This window comes from Heteronotia binoei, chromosome 13, assembly GCF_032191835.1.
Source record: "Heteronotia binoei isolate CCM8104 ecotype False Entrance Well chromosome 13, APGP_CSIRO_Hbin_v1, whole genome shotgun sequence".
Lineage (NCBI taxonomy): Eukaryota > Metazoa > Chordata > Lepidosauria > Squamata > Gekkonidae > Heteronotia > Heteronotia binoei.
The window spans coordinates 25960272-25974909 of NC_083235.1; the positions used below are offsets into that span (position 1 = coordinate 25960272).

The window sequence follows — 14638 nt, forward strand, 5'->3', positions numbered from 1 at the left end:
TGAAGGAGGTGAAGGTGCCTGCTTGCCAGGCGTTTGAGCAGCCATGCTTCCCCTTATCTGCTCTCCCAGCCTGGCCATCAATTCTGTTGTGAGTTGTGAGTCCAGGGCCTTTTTCTGTAGCAGGAACTCCTTTGCATATTAGGCCACCACAGGCCCCCTGATGTAGCCAATCCTCCTGGAGCTTATAGTAGGCCCTCTGTAAGCTCTTGGAGGATTGGCTACATCAGGGGTGTGTGGCCTAATATGCAAAGGAGCTCCTGCTACAGAAAAAGCCCTGGACGTGACCAACAAGGACCCTCCCCAAGGACTGCCAAAAGATGCAGGCCCTTTGGGGCTGCTTGTCTGGAGACATCTTGGAACAGCTGAGAATTTCTCATGGCTTCTTTGCGACTTCCTGATGAACCACCTGAAGATGATTCAGAGTAGAAAGGTGGTGGCATCTGAAACAGCAGCGAAGGAAGTGCTTCAGTGTTCAAAGGTCAGTGAACCATTACTTAAGGCTAAACCACCAAGGAGCCAGGAGGCAACTTCAGGGGAAGGCCTCGGTCTCTGAGCCCTGTTTTTTGCTGTCCAGAGGAGCTGGCTGGCCACTGTGTGAGACAGGATATTGGACTCGATGGACCACTGGTCTGATCCTGCAAGGCTCTTCTTACATTCTTATGGGGGGAAGCAGGGCTTTTTTGGTAGAAAAAGCCCAGCAGGAACTCATTTGCATCTTAGGCCACACCCTGTGATGTCACCACTGTTTCACATAGTGCTTTTTTGTATAAAAAGCCCAGCAGGGATTCATTTGCATATCAGGCCACACCCCCTGATGCCAAGCCAGCCGGAACGGGTTCCTGTGCGTTCCCGCTATTTAAAAAAAGCCCTGAGGGGAAGGCCTTGGTTCTCTGCCCTGTTGTTGGCCATCCAGAGGAACTGGTTAGTCACTGTGCGAGACAGGATGCTGGACTGGATGGACCACTGGTCTGATCCAGCAGGGCTCTTCTTATGAGGGGAAGGCCTTGGCTCTCTGCCCTGTGGTTGGCCATCCAGAGGATCTAGTTAGCCAATCTGGGAGACAGGATGCTGGACCACTGGTCTGATTCAGTATGGTTCTTCTTACGTTCTTATCAGGAGAAGGCCTTGGCCTCTATGCCCTGTTGTTGGCCATCCATAGGAATTGGCTAGCTGCTGTGTGAGACAGGATGCTGGGCTAAATGGACCACTGGTATGATCCATTTTTTTCTTTCCATCAACCTCTTAGGTTAAGAGAGAGAGTGACTGGCCCAGTATCACTCATTGAGTTTTCATAGAGAAGTGGTGGATTCGAATGCAGGTCTTCCAGCTCCTACTCTGATACTTTAAGCCACTACACACTAAGGTGGCTGGGCTCCAGAGGAGTGTTCCCTCTAAGCTGAGTTAGCATGAGCTAGCTCACAGATTTCTAGCCGCCAGCTCACACATTTTTGCCCTAGCTCAGGAAGAATGACCCCAGAGCACACTAATTGATGCAGTAGCTCACAACTTTAATGCCAGTAGCTCACAAAGTAGAATTTTTGCTCACAAGATTCTGCAGCTTAGAGTGAACATTGCTCCCGAGTAAACGTGGAGGGATTCCGACTATCATATACCACATTTAGTAATGCAGAGGGTTTCAAAATGTTCAGAGCATTTCATAGTGTTGAGGCAGCTGTCTATTACAAGCTGTTCGGTGTCTCTTGAGAAAAACACAGTCGGGGGCGAAGGATGTCTGGTACTCGAAGGTGACGTAATTTTGTTTTGGTAATCAAAAAAGCTGGATGAAAGAACCTGGGAACTATGCATATTAAAGGGTCAAACGTTGTTCCTTAAGACACATCCTGCATAGCAAGGAGCCAAAACAGGGACTGCAAATCAGTGGCAGAGCACCTGCTTTGCATTCTGGAGGTCCCAGGTTCAACCCCCAGCACCTCCAGTAGAAAGTGGTAGTCGGGTCTCATGCTGGGCAGGAGCTCAAAAGAGCAGAGCTCCAGAACCTCTAAATTTGATTGTGCTCTTTCTTTGTTACCCCCCCCCCCCAATACTTGCTTCTGGGCTCTATTCTTCAAACCCCTGAGAGAATTTTGCTGAACTCTAAGATTTGACAAAGTTTCTAATATTTTTCCGCACAAAAAAAGGGGGAAATAACCAAAACATATAAAGAGACAGTTGGAACTCATCGTGTCACTGTGGCCACAGAGGAGAAAGTAATTGAAAAAGTATGATGGGAGCAGTGTTCCCTCTAAGCTGAGTCAGCGTGAGCTAGCTCACGGATTTTTAGCCTCCAGCTCACACATTTTTGTCTTGGCTCAGGAGAATTGGCCCCAGAGCACAATAATTGATGCAGTAGCTCACAACTTGAATGCCAGTAGCTCACAAAGTACAATTTTTGCTCACAAGGCTCTGCAGCTTAGAGGGAAAATTGGAGTAAAGTTTTATTATGACAATTATAATCCAAGAAGCATTTTAAGGTAGATGCTGAGCTGATGTATAATATGTGGCATATGAAAATGAGTTGTGCTAATGAGCTCCAGTATCTCTTTTTCGACAAAATAACCCCTGGTGGTAGTTGATGTGAAAAACCTCTGCCAGAGACCCTGGAGAGCTGCTACCAGTCTGAGTAGACAGTACAGACCCTGATGGACTGATGGTTTGACTTGGAATAAGGCAGCTTTAAGTGTTCATGTGTGTTCAAAGTATTCGTCATGGCAAGGATTTGAACTCAGGTCTCCCAGGTGGGCGATGAGCTCCCTCTTGCTGGCAATCTCCAAGCAGCAGCTGGACAAACACTTGTCAGGAATGCTTTTGGGCAGGCTGATCCTGCATCGAGCAGGGGGTTGGACTAGATGGCCTGCAGGACTTTTATTGTAGCAGAACTCTTTGGCATATTAGGCCACATCCTCCTGATGTAGCCAGTCCTCCTGGAGCTTGCAGTAGGCCCTGTACTAACAGCCCTGTAAGCTCTTGGAGGATTGGCTACATCAGGGGTGTGTGGCCTAATATGCAAAGGAGTTCCTGCTACCAAAAAAAGCCCTGATGGCCTGTATGGCCCCTTCCAAATCTATGATCATGAAACATCTTGAATTGATTTTTTTGTTGTTGGTTTACAGAACATGTAGGCTGCTGCCAATCCCTCCCCCCCCCCCCCGGTACAGTAATTAGGGGAAGGGATTTTAACCTTTCCCCCTTTGACATTGCCCTCACCCCCATCAAAATCCTTATATCAGCCTGAGGATAAAATATGGATTGGTGGAAAGTGCCATTAATTCACAGATGACTTCTGGCACCCCATATAGTTTTCAAGGCAAGAGATGTTCAGAGGTGGTTTGCTATTGCCTGCCTTTGCGTCACAACCCTGGTATTCCTTGGAGAACTCCCATCCAGATGGCTGTCAGAGCTGACCCTGCCTAACTTCGGAGATCAGAACTAACCTGGACTATTCAGGTCAGGGTGGGGGGAAAATATGCATCTCTCCTTGCTGTGGTCCTTGCTCCCTCTGCTGGAATGAAGGAGGTATTGCTGGATGTTGAGAAGCATCAAATAAAATGCTAAAAACTAAGATGTGATGCAATAGCTGCCTGAGTCTGCTGCTGCTGCTGTGTATTTCAGCATCCACACCATTGGCAGGGGTGAAGATAACTTGCATTCCTTATTGTCTGTCATGTGAGAGCTCGAAGCAGAATGTGGAAGGTACCACTCTGGCCACTTTCTTCTAGGTACGCCATAGCCACTGTTTGTGAGCAGGGTGGCCCATCTGTGTTATAACAGCCTTCCGCTTCAGCACAGAAACTTGCAATGCAAAGACTAAGCAAGCAGCAGTTCCCCTCCCCCTTTTCCAAGGCCAGCCAAAGCATCACCTGTTTAATTTCTGAGTGTGAAGCTACAGAATCTGTTTGCCCTCAGTTGAAAGCCTGGCAAAAAGTGCCTCAGTTGAAAGCCTGGCGAAAGAGCTCTGTTTTACAGGCCCTGTGGAACTGAAGCAGATCCCGCAGGGCCCGGATCTCCAGGGGGAGCTCATTCCACCAGGCAGGGGCCAGGGCTGAGAAGGCCCTGGCCCTCATCGAGACCAGATGGACGTCTCTGGGGCCAGGCATTACCAAAAGTTGTTGGGTTGCTGATCGTAAGGACCTACAAGGCTCATAGAGGGTAGATTTTTAGTTGTTTGTTTGTTTTGCTATTTCATGTTGAGTATACCCAACAATTTATTTAAACGTGTGTGATACCATGACTGGGGCTAGTCACAGAAGACATACATTGGGATTGAGCAGGGCTTTTGGGGTAGGGCAAACCCCCCAGCAGGGACGCATTTGCATATTAGACCACACACCCCTGGCACCAAGCCAGCCAGAACTGTGTTTCTGTGCATTCCTGCTCAAAAAAAGCCCTAGGATTGAGGATAACCTTTGAATGCATAGCCAAAATATGGTGGGAACTCGTCTTGAGCTACCATGGCAGTGGGTTTCTCAGTGTTGGTCTCTCCAGCTTAGTGACAGAAGCACATCCTGTCTCTTGCAGATCTGGATCCCTCAGCAGGAACGAGGCCTCTACCTTGCCTGCCTCATCCCGTGCCAAAGCAGATGTGCCCATGACAGCGCCCGGCCTCTGATGAACCATGTTCAACCCAATGAACCCACCAGTCAACAACTACGTGGAACACTGTTACCTTCGGCCGCTCCATGGGCAGAGCCAACCCGGCAGCATGGTGGAAGGTTGGTGTCACTGTCACCTCCTGTCTGTGGTCTAGGGATCATACTTTGTGGCCCTGTATCCACAGTGTGCGAGCAGAAATGTTAACAGTGCAGTTCCGCTTTCACAAGATCTTGTGCAATATCAAGCATTTTCTCCCTTGTGTCTTTCACTGCCCAGAAATGGCTTGTGCAACATTTCTTGTGAGTGGAAAAGCAGTTTGAGATACCCTAGGTTTCAGTGAGCAGAAGGTACTAGTATGAAGTTTTGTGGATACTTCCACTTGCGGAAGAATCCTAGTGCACTTGGAAATCTTCAAATGGATCATGTTCTGTGTATTTATTTATTATAGCCTTTTCTCCTTCCCAATTTAATCACTGCTAAGTCCGTGCTTTTTTTTTCTGGAGGAGGGTGTTCTGTTCTGAACATTTAAATCTATACAAGAAGATATGCTGGAAATAAAACCTGTGTGATATCAAATTGACCACTAGAGGGAGCAAAACACTTGTGGAAAAGGGGGGAACCCCTCAAAAACACAGGCATTTAGCAGCAAGTAAAATGAGAATGCCCATAATCTCATCAATCTGCTCACCCATTCACCTATTCCTTAAGGTTTTTCAAGCCTCTCAGAACAATTTTCATATTGATTTAGTGTTCTCAGGAATGACTCTGTATCTGCTATCAGACCCTTTTATTTTGTATAACATTTGGCAATACAGGATATGAGCATGTTTTAAATTTAGATGGAGATTGAGGATTCAATTCTGGGTTTCCCAGGTCATAGGGCTTTTCTGCATTCTCATTTTTTTTCCCGCTTGTAAAGTTCCTGTTGCTTCGTGTGTGTGTGTATGTGGTTCTTTTCCACAAGTGTTTTGCTCCCTCTAGTGGTCAATTTGATACTACATTGGTTTATGTCTGCCATAAAAACTTGCACCTTAAATCTGCTGGAAGATATGACATACATAAACTGATAGAATATCCAATTGACCACTAGAGGGAGTAAACAGAAACAGGAACTTATACGTGAGGAAAGCAGGAATGCAGAAAAGATCATTGTCCAACACTCTAACCACTACCTCACAACTTAATTTAAACCCCGCCTTTCTCCCCACTAAGAGCCCCACGGTGCAGAGTGTTAAAGCTGCAGTACTGGAGTCCTAAGCTCTGCTCACGACCTGAGTTCGATCCCCGGCGGAAGCTGGGTTTTCAGGTAGCCGGCTCCAGGTTGACTCAGCCTTCCATCCTTCCGAGGTTGGTAAAATGAGTACCCAGATTGCTGGGGGAAAAGTGTGGATGATTGGGGAAGGCAATGGCAAACCACCTCGTAAAAAAGTCTGCCGAGAAAATGTTGTGAGAGCAACATCACCCCAAAGTCGGAAATGACTGGTGCTTGCACAGGGGACCTTTCCTTTCCTTTCCTTCTCCCCACTGGAGAACCAAAGCAGTGTACATAAATTCTCCTTTCCCTCCATTTTAATCCTCAGAACAGGTTATCCATCTTGCCATTTCTGCAAACAAAATCCTGGACAAGAAAGATGTTTAGACTGATGCCACAGGGCTCTTCTTGTCCTATAACAATTGCTACATCTCAGTCCCACATCTGCATTCTTCTATCCAGGCCTCTTTTTGTAGCAGGAACTCCTTTGCCTATTAGGCCACACACCACTCTTATATAGCCAATCTGCCAAGAGCTTACCGGGCTCATTACAGGGCCTACTCTGAGCTCCAGGAGGATTGGCTACATCAGGGGTGTGTGGCCTAATAGGCAAAGGAGTTCCTGCTACAAAAAAGCCCTGCTTCTCTCTGTCCATCAGTGCCCCCCGTCTGCCTTTCCATCGCTATCCCTGCCGCAGAACCATCCGAGAGCCAAACAAGACATGGGGACTTACAGCCATACTATATATCTGCGAGACCCAGCAGCAACTCCTGAGTTAAAAGCACAGCAGAGGTCTGATTCCGATGAGAACTGCAGCAAGGTCCCCTCACTGCACTAGAGGCCTGATGTGAAATAGGCGGCTGCTGCTGCTGCACTTTCACACAGGAGCAGCCAGCAGGGACTTGCCACTGCAAAACGGCTGCCCGGTTCCTGCTGGCAACTTGTGTTGAGCATTGCAAGGAAGGCAGCAGTAATGTCTAGTTTTGTTCATTTATTCGTTCGAAACATTTTTTATAACGCTTTCCCATCTGATCAGGATCCCTGTATTTATTTATTTTTATTTATTTTATTTTATTCGATTTTTAGCCTGCCCTTCCTGTAGAACAGGCTCGGGGCGGGCTACATCTTAAAAACAATCAACCGTAAAAAGCCAATTTAAAATATATAAAATCTAAAATTACAGAGTAACAACAGGTACTAAAATGGCAAATTCTGCCTCACAGACATGGCCTATTGTCCCAAGTCCAGCAGGTCTTATAGCACTGTAGTTTGGCTCTGGGCCCTGAGTGAATGCGGCATAGGGCAGTGGGAAGGTCTCCAGGACAATCCACTTCCATTTCTAATGGCTCATTCTGTTCTCTTCCAGGTATCAACGACTTGCCATATTACCACCAGGCCAACTCTTTGGGAAACCACCACAACTACGGGGTGGCGCCTGGGAGTGAGCACCCTGCTCATGCTGATGGTGAGTCTAGAGCGAGGATCCCCAAACTGACTCTCACCAGTGGGTTTCCTGGCACCCATTTGTTTCTTGGCCAAAGCACTTCTTCTCAAAAGCAAGGGAGGAGCCCATCCTTTCTTTCCACCATCTCATTGGAGCTGGAGGTGCTTCACGGGAATCCAGGAGGCATCACTTCCTGTGTCTGCAGGAAGTGCGCCTGTTCAGAAGCAGCTGCCTCCATTGGAGGATGATGCCTGCCCCAGAGCTTCCCAACCTTTTGTGGCTAGCCCCAGCCCCCCACCCCCGGCAGCCATTCTGCTTTTGGTCCTAGCCCCATGATTTGTTCTCTTGCCTCCAAGCGGGAGAGGATTAACTGTACTTTGCCATTTGGAGGAAACAACAGACATGCCACAGAAGTGGTTATTTTCCATGTCACATAAGAAGGGAGAAGAAAGGTGTCACACAACAGGGGCCTAGGAGGGCCTTCTACTGGCTGCCACCACTCTGGTAAGGGTCTGCATGGGAGGACCCAGAGCACCCAACCACCCCTGTATCTTCCTTATTAGTAAATACCTCTTAATTGTGACCAAGGAGACAGGAGGCCCCAACTAGACATTCCGTGCTCTAATACCAAACTCTCCCTCTTGGGTAATACCAATCTCTCTTGCTGCCTTCTCTCCTGCAGCCTGTTCGAGAGAGAACACACCCTGTCTGTGCTTGGCCCTTTTATGCTCTCCTCCCAGGTCCCACCCCTCTCTGGGCCAGTTTTCCCTCCAAAACCTTGCCACCCAATCAGGGACAGAGGGGATCCTGGGAGATGTAGGCTTTCTAGGCAGGCTTCTGGAGCCTGTAGGCCTCACTAGGCCCAGGATCATGACAAAAGGGAATAGGGGGGCACATGAGAGAAAGGATTGCCAAGGCTCATTAACGTCACGGTTTCTTGTTTCATGTGACTCGTGCTGTGATGTCCTTTCCCAGGTCTGGACTTCTTCTCCCAGACAACATAACCTCTCCCTGTTTCCCATCAGGGACACGCTTTTCTACCCCCCGAAGTACAGCCAAGCTGACCAAGAAGCGGGCATTGTCCATCTCCCCCCTCTCCGATGCCAGCATTGACTTGCAGACGGTCATCCGCACTTCACCCAATTCCTTGGTGGCCTACATCAACTCCCGCTGCGCCTCAGCCAGTGGCTCCTACGGACACCTTTCGATTGGTACCGTCAGGTAGGCATTCCTTTCTGGGAGAGGTTAGTGGAAAACAAGGCCTCCCTTGGTCCCTGTAGGGCACTGGTTGCCATGGTACCTGCTGGTTTGCTTCCTTGTGCCCTCTCGTTCCTTCCTTTCTTTGGCCTTTTTGGCCTCTTGCCCAAAGCAATGAGCCCGTCCTGGCTTTCGTCCACTTCACTGGAGTAGAAAACTTCAGGAGATGTCACCTTTGGGCTCCTTGCTTTGGAGGAAGAGGCACATGGGGAAGAAGAGGCATGCTTGGAGGGGAAGGGGCATGCTTGGAGGAAAGGAGGCATGCTGGGAAGAAGAGGCATGCTTGGAGGGGAAGAAGCATGCTGGGAAGAAGAGATATGCTTGGAGGAGGATCCTGGGAAGAAGAGGTACACCTTCAAGGGAAGAGGTATGCTGGGAGGAAGAGGCATGCTGGGAGGAAGAGGTATGCTTTGAGTTGGAGAGGCATGCTGGGAAGAAGGATGCCTTAAGGGGAAGAGGCGTACTGGGGAGAAGAGGTATGCTTTGAGGGAAAGAGGTCTGCTGGGAAAAACAGCCATGCTTTGAGGGGAAGAGGCATGCTAGGAAGAAGAAGGATGCCTTAACGGGAAGAGGCATGCTAGGGAGGAGAGGCATGCTTTGAGGGGAAGAGGTCTGCTGGGAAAAACAGCCATACTTTGAGGGGAAGAGGCATGCTGGGAAGAACAGCCATGCTTTGAGGGGAAGAAGGATGCTGCATGCTTTGAAGGCATGCTTTGAAGGGAAGAAGGATGCTGGGAAGAAGAGCCACGCCTTGAGGGGAAGAGGCACACTTTGAGGTTACAAATTAACTCCTTGGCATATTATGAATGGAAACTCATTCTTTCACTAGTCCCCAGTGAGGAATGGATGCTCAGCACTGAAAAATCCCATACAATTTTTAAACATAAGGGCTTGAAGCTTGTTTCTTAAAAAATGAAAACAAAAGTACTCGCGAACCCAAATTCTGTGTCCAGTAGCACACTTTGCAATTGTACTTCACTCCTTGGAATCATGGTGTGATGTTTATGCATGCCAGGGCTTTTTTGCAGAAAAAGCCCCGCAGGAACTCATTTGCATATTAGGCCGCACCCCCAATGCCAACCCAGCCAGAACTGCATTCCTGTTCAAAAAAAGCCCTGATGCATGCACCCGCACACACTGTCCCACACATGAAGCAGTCCTGCCAGTGTTTTCTTTTCCCATTGCTTTAGCCCTTCCATTGGATTCCAGAACCCCATGGGCCACCAGAAAGCCCAGGGGATGTCGTTTGGTCACAACCCCCCTATGGTTCCCTGTGGGTCTCATGAACACCTCCCCGGACGGACGGGAATGATACACCACATGCCGCCACCTTGCGGGATGCTGAAGCACTGCCAGGTAAGTGGGCCCCCTGTCTGCCATGCCCACCCTTCTCAGCGCATCGTTCCGAAGCACGCCAATACCAAAAGTCCCCAAGGTGACCATGTCATTCCTGTTGTGCAGCATTAAAACCTGGAGCATAGCCCCCGAATAATTTGTTTTTTAAAAGCCAGGGGTGCTTTGGCACACTCAGCAGTCCCTTAGAACGAAGGATCGATCCAGGGGAGAAAGATGGGTGGCTGCCGAGACGAGCGGGAAACGGGCCTCGTTTGGGTGTGGGGCTGGGGTTGGAGAGGGCGCCATCACCTGGAGCTCTCGCCGTCTCTTTCCCACAGCTGAAGTCAGAGCCGAGCCTGGGCAGCCCTCTGGATGCCCTGAGCACCAAGTGCCCGGAGGAGTGCTCGGAGGGTGACATTTCCAGCCCAGCCTCTACGGGGACACAGGTAACACCAGGCCACAGCCGACATGCTTGCATTTGTGCAAACGGACACCCTGTCCAGAGCCACAAACGGACACCCTGTCCAGAGCCACAGCCTGGTTTCAGGGCTTGGAGTGGTTCTCGGACAAAGAGAATGAAATTCTCCCAGCCAGCATTGCGAAAACAGGGTGTTCTCAATGCCTTTTGTCCTGTTGTAATGCAAATCTCAGCTCTGGGTGTATCCATCTTGTTGTGGAGTTACTACATCCAGGGGTGGAATACTAGCAGGAGCTCCTTAGCATATTAGGCCACATACCCCTGATGTAGCCAATCCTCCAAGAGCTTACAAGACTCTATTTTGTAAGCTTTTGGAGGATTGGCTACATCAGGGGTGTGTGGCCTAATATACAAAGGAACTCTTGTTAGAATTCCACCCCCGATTACATCCCATCTTGACTCCTATTGGTGAACCGAAAAGAACCAATCAGCACATGCAGCAAAAGCACACGGAACAGTTTTTCCTTGACTTTTCTGATTTTTTTCCTTCCAGATTCCAAGTGGTGTTGTGGATAGAGGGTTATGATATTGGAATAATCCCACACGAGGGGAAGAAATGTAGCGCTCATAGAATTCTGTGTGGAGAGAGGGATGGGAAACGCTCAAATATGAGATTCTTCTATTGGCAGTCTAAAGTGGTATTGCTCGGGAAAAAAATGTACCTTGTGTTCTTGCCCTCCAAGAAACAGGCTTCATGTAGGTTACACATCCCATGGAAAGCAGCTCAGCTTTACCTGATTAGAACTCAGAATATTGTCTTCTGATGGGACAAGGAATAGAAGGGGCTTGAAGTCACTGGCCCATCCACTTTCCCTGCACCACAGAACCTAACTACATGTTACATTTTTCCTAGGGACATCTCCAGGTCAGGTGGAGGAGCCATGTTCTGAAGCTGTATGCTTCTCCAGTGCTTGCTGGTCCCATGTAGATCAGGACCATGACACATGGAGAAGGGAGACTTAGACCTCTTCCAGTGCTGTTTTCATGACCTGAGATGGCACCAGGGAGTGCTATTTGCCTTGTTGGGGGCTACATGCATTTGGATGACGTACATGTTACATTTAAGGATGGGCACAAATCGAACCACGAAGAAAAATTCATTCATCATGCCCTGTTCATAGTTCGCAAACCAAAGTTCATGGCCGTGGTCACACTCACCATTAAATCCATCCCTAACCCGTCGCTATTATACCCCACAGCTTTTTTACAAAGAATTTCCTCCATCCTTCTGGAACTGAAATAAAATCACTTATTGTGGGGGAAAAAAAAAAAAGAATTTCCTCCATCCTTCAGTTCTAAGCAGCGTTGGTCCCGTAGCTGGTTGATCAGAGGTCTCAACAGGACCTCATTTTTTGAGATGGCATTTCACACTTGCGCAAGCGCAGTACATGGGATATTGTGCTTGGCTTTTTTTTTTTAAGGTGCCAGAAAAGGTGAGCGATCTGCCCCCCCCCCCCCCATTTAAACACCCAGAAAGGAAGGGGAAGCCCAGGAGTTCTCTTTGCTGTCTCTCCGCCTGGCAAGGAGACAGCAAAGGTGGGTGATCTTCCTCCCCGCCCCCATTTAAACACCCCGACGTGGTATTTAAATGGGGGGGAGAGCATGGCAACTCTCTTTGCTGTCTCTCCACCTGGCGGGGAGACGGCAAATGTGGGTCATCTTCCTCCCCTGGTAGGCAGACAGCAAAGGTGGGCGATCTGCCTCCCCCCCTCCATTTAGGAAAGGTTCCCTGTGCAAGCATCAGTCATTTTCAACTCTGGGGTGATGCTGCTTTCACAAAGTTTTCATGGCAGACCTTTTACGGGGTGGTTTGCCATTGCCTTCCCCAGTCATCTATACTTCCCCCCACCCCAGCAAGCTGGGTGCATATTTTACCGACCTCAGAAGGTTGGAAGACTGAGTCAACAATTGCTGGTGCAATGATATCATTTGGAGTGGGCTCTCGCAGGGAAGCGGATGTGCGCTTGCGACGAGTCAGCTACAATGGAGCATTCAAACATAGAAAGTACGCGCGGAAGTCATCGGAAGCATTCTTATTCTGGATTTAATGTACTATCAAAAAAGTCCGCGTCTCAGTCGTGGCAGTTCGGGACACGAACAAGCCAACGACCATTGCCAGATGCTGATGTTTGGACAACCACATGAAATCCGACATGCATCTGGCTTTCATCCATGCCCATCTCGTCAGTTTATGTGCGTCTGACCTTGGCCCATGACAGGTCCACCATCACAAATCTCGACTAACTTTTAAAGCAGTTTGTGATGATTCATGGATAGAGCAGAAAGCAGGGGTTTAAAGGGACTCTGGCTGTGATCACACACACTAAATAATGCACTTTCAATCCACTTCCAATGCACTTTCCAACTGGATTTTGCCAGTTCAAACAGTAAAATCCAGTTGGAAAGTGGATTGAAAGTGCATTATTTACAGTGTGAGATCATAGCCTTAGTGTCCTTTTAAACCCTTGTTTTCTGTTCCCCACAAAAACAGTTGAGCTGTTTCAGGTTGTCTTGTGTAGTCCCTTTAAGCTTTAAAGGGACTGCACAAGGCAGCCAAAAAACTCAGCTGATTTTTTTGGCTTTCTGCAAGCCCCATTTTTAAGCCCCATTTAAAGGGACTATGGTCCCTTTCAACAGGGTTTTACAGGCTACAAACTGTTTGGTTCGGAAACAAATCTCCCAGTTCGGTTGAAATGACACAAACCACATTTTTCTCATTCATACTCATCCTTAGTTAAATTTTCACAATAGGGCAAATGGCACCCCTTGGAGGCCATCTTAGGTCAGTCACATGGCACTGGGAGAAAGGTCTGAGGGTCAAACTAGATATGATGGTGTCCTCAAGGCTGCCACAAGGCCACCACCACATCAAAGTCATTTTTAATGCACCACGAGAGCCTGCTCATGAGGGCCTGCACAGTGTGGCAGGCTGAGGCACTCTTGTTTCCCCCATCTTATCGAGTGCCAAAATGGCTGCATTCCCCACCCCCACCCCACAGCTGTTTGGGCACTTAAAAGGTGCATGTGCAGGGCTTCCTTCCCTGTATCCTGTGGTGATCCTTGAGGAGGAGAAAAAGCACTCATCTTCTCTATGGTGTCAAGCTCAAACACCAAGGATACAGAGAGAGATGTCCTCCATAGCTGCTCTGCTTCTATCTGATTGTTTTCCTCTGGAGGCTTACCAGAGCCCAGCCAGGAGTTTATTTTTGTCTGGGTGAGTGGTCATTGGTTGGGGCTGAGTGAGTGGATGAAGGGAAGGTATTGTCATTTATTGTGTTTTATGTTAACACATTTCTACTGGCACTAGCCTTTTTTTTTTTTTAAGGCATTCGATGGATGCAAATAAAAAAGTTAAATGTGTGGTTAGGGAGACAATATATTTCTCAGGAGAAACCTGGCCATGCACCTGGACCCACTGTTTCTACCTGCACAACCACATGATCAGGGGTGGGATTCTAGCAGGAGCTCCTTTGCATATCAGGCCATACAACCCTGATGTAGCCAATCCTCCGAGAGCTTACAAAACAGAACCTTGTAAGCTCTCGGAGGATTGGCTACATCAGGGGTGTGTGGCCTGATATGCAAAGGGGCTCCTGCTAGAATCCCACCCCTGCGCACGATGCTTGCAAGAGAGCACATGAGAGGTGCGCAGTCAAAATAGGGTGCTGCCCTATACTGAGTCAGATCGTTGGTCCACCTAGTCTACTTTGTGGCAGCGCTTCAGATTCTAAAAGCAGATTCTGCTGTTACTCAACTGGAGATGCCACAGGCTGAAACTAGGACTTCCTGGATGTAAAACATGTGTGCCCTGCCACTGAGCTGCGGTTCCTCTGATGGGCCCAGAACAAAATGGTTTCTCTCTCCTGTAAAAAACAGTGCAAATGTGACTCTCGGGCTTCAGGCAAGCGCATCAAGCTCCCACGGGATGTGGACTCATTGGACAGCCGTTTCCCTTCTTTCTGCGAACTGTTCTCGGAGGAAATGGGAGGGAAGGGATAGGCCAGATTCTCGCCAGATTATCTCCAAGAACTTCTAAATATGCGTCACGTCTTCTTTCTATCTCAGGACCCCTTGCTAAGTATGTTGGATCCTCGGGACGAGCTGGAGAAGGAAGACGGGAAGGTGGAGGCGGAGGCTGTGTACGAGACCAACTGCCACTGGGAAGGGTGCTCCAAAGAGTTCGACACCCAAGAGCAGCTGGTGCATGTGAGTCGATGGGGCACTCACCCGTTTGCTCTGAGGAGGGACTGACTTCACCAAACCCCCCCCCCCCGAGCAATTC

The 14638-nt window shown here is 48.7% G+C and overlaps 1 protein-coding gene across 2 annotated transcripts in view; it reads left to right on the forward strand.

Moving 5' to 3' along the window:
• Positions 1-14638, forward strand: part of GLI1 (GLI family zinc finger 1) — a 177198-nt gene that overhangs the window by 149551 nt on the left and 13009 nt on the right. The window contains exons 2-7 of one of the 2 annotated variants that reach the window (XM_060252976.1): positions 4516-4709; positions 7209-7307; positions 8312-8507; positions 9734-9899; positions 10217-10324; positions 14422-14562. In XM_060252976.1, coding sequence (XP_060108959.1) covers positions 4613-4709; positions 7209-7307; positions 8312-8507; positions 9734-9899; positions 10217-10324; positions 14422-14562 — 807 coding nt within the window. In that variant the 5' untranslated portion in view covers positions 4516-4612. The remainder of the gene's footprint in view (positions 1-4515; positions 4710-7208; positions 7308-8311; positions 8508-9733; positions 9900-10216; positions 10325-14421; positions 14563-14638) is intronic. The other variant, XM_060252977.1, reaches the window with a different exon arrangement.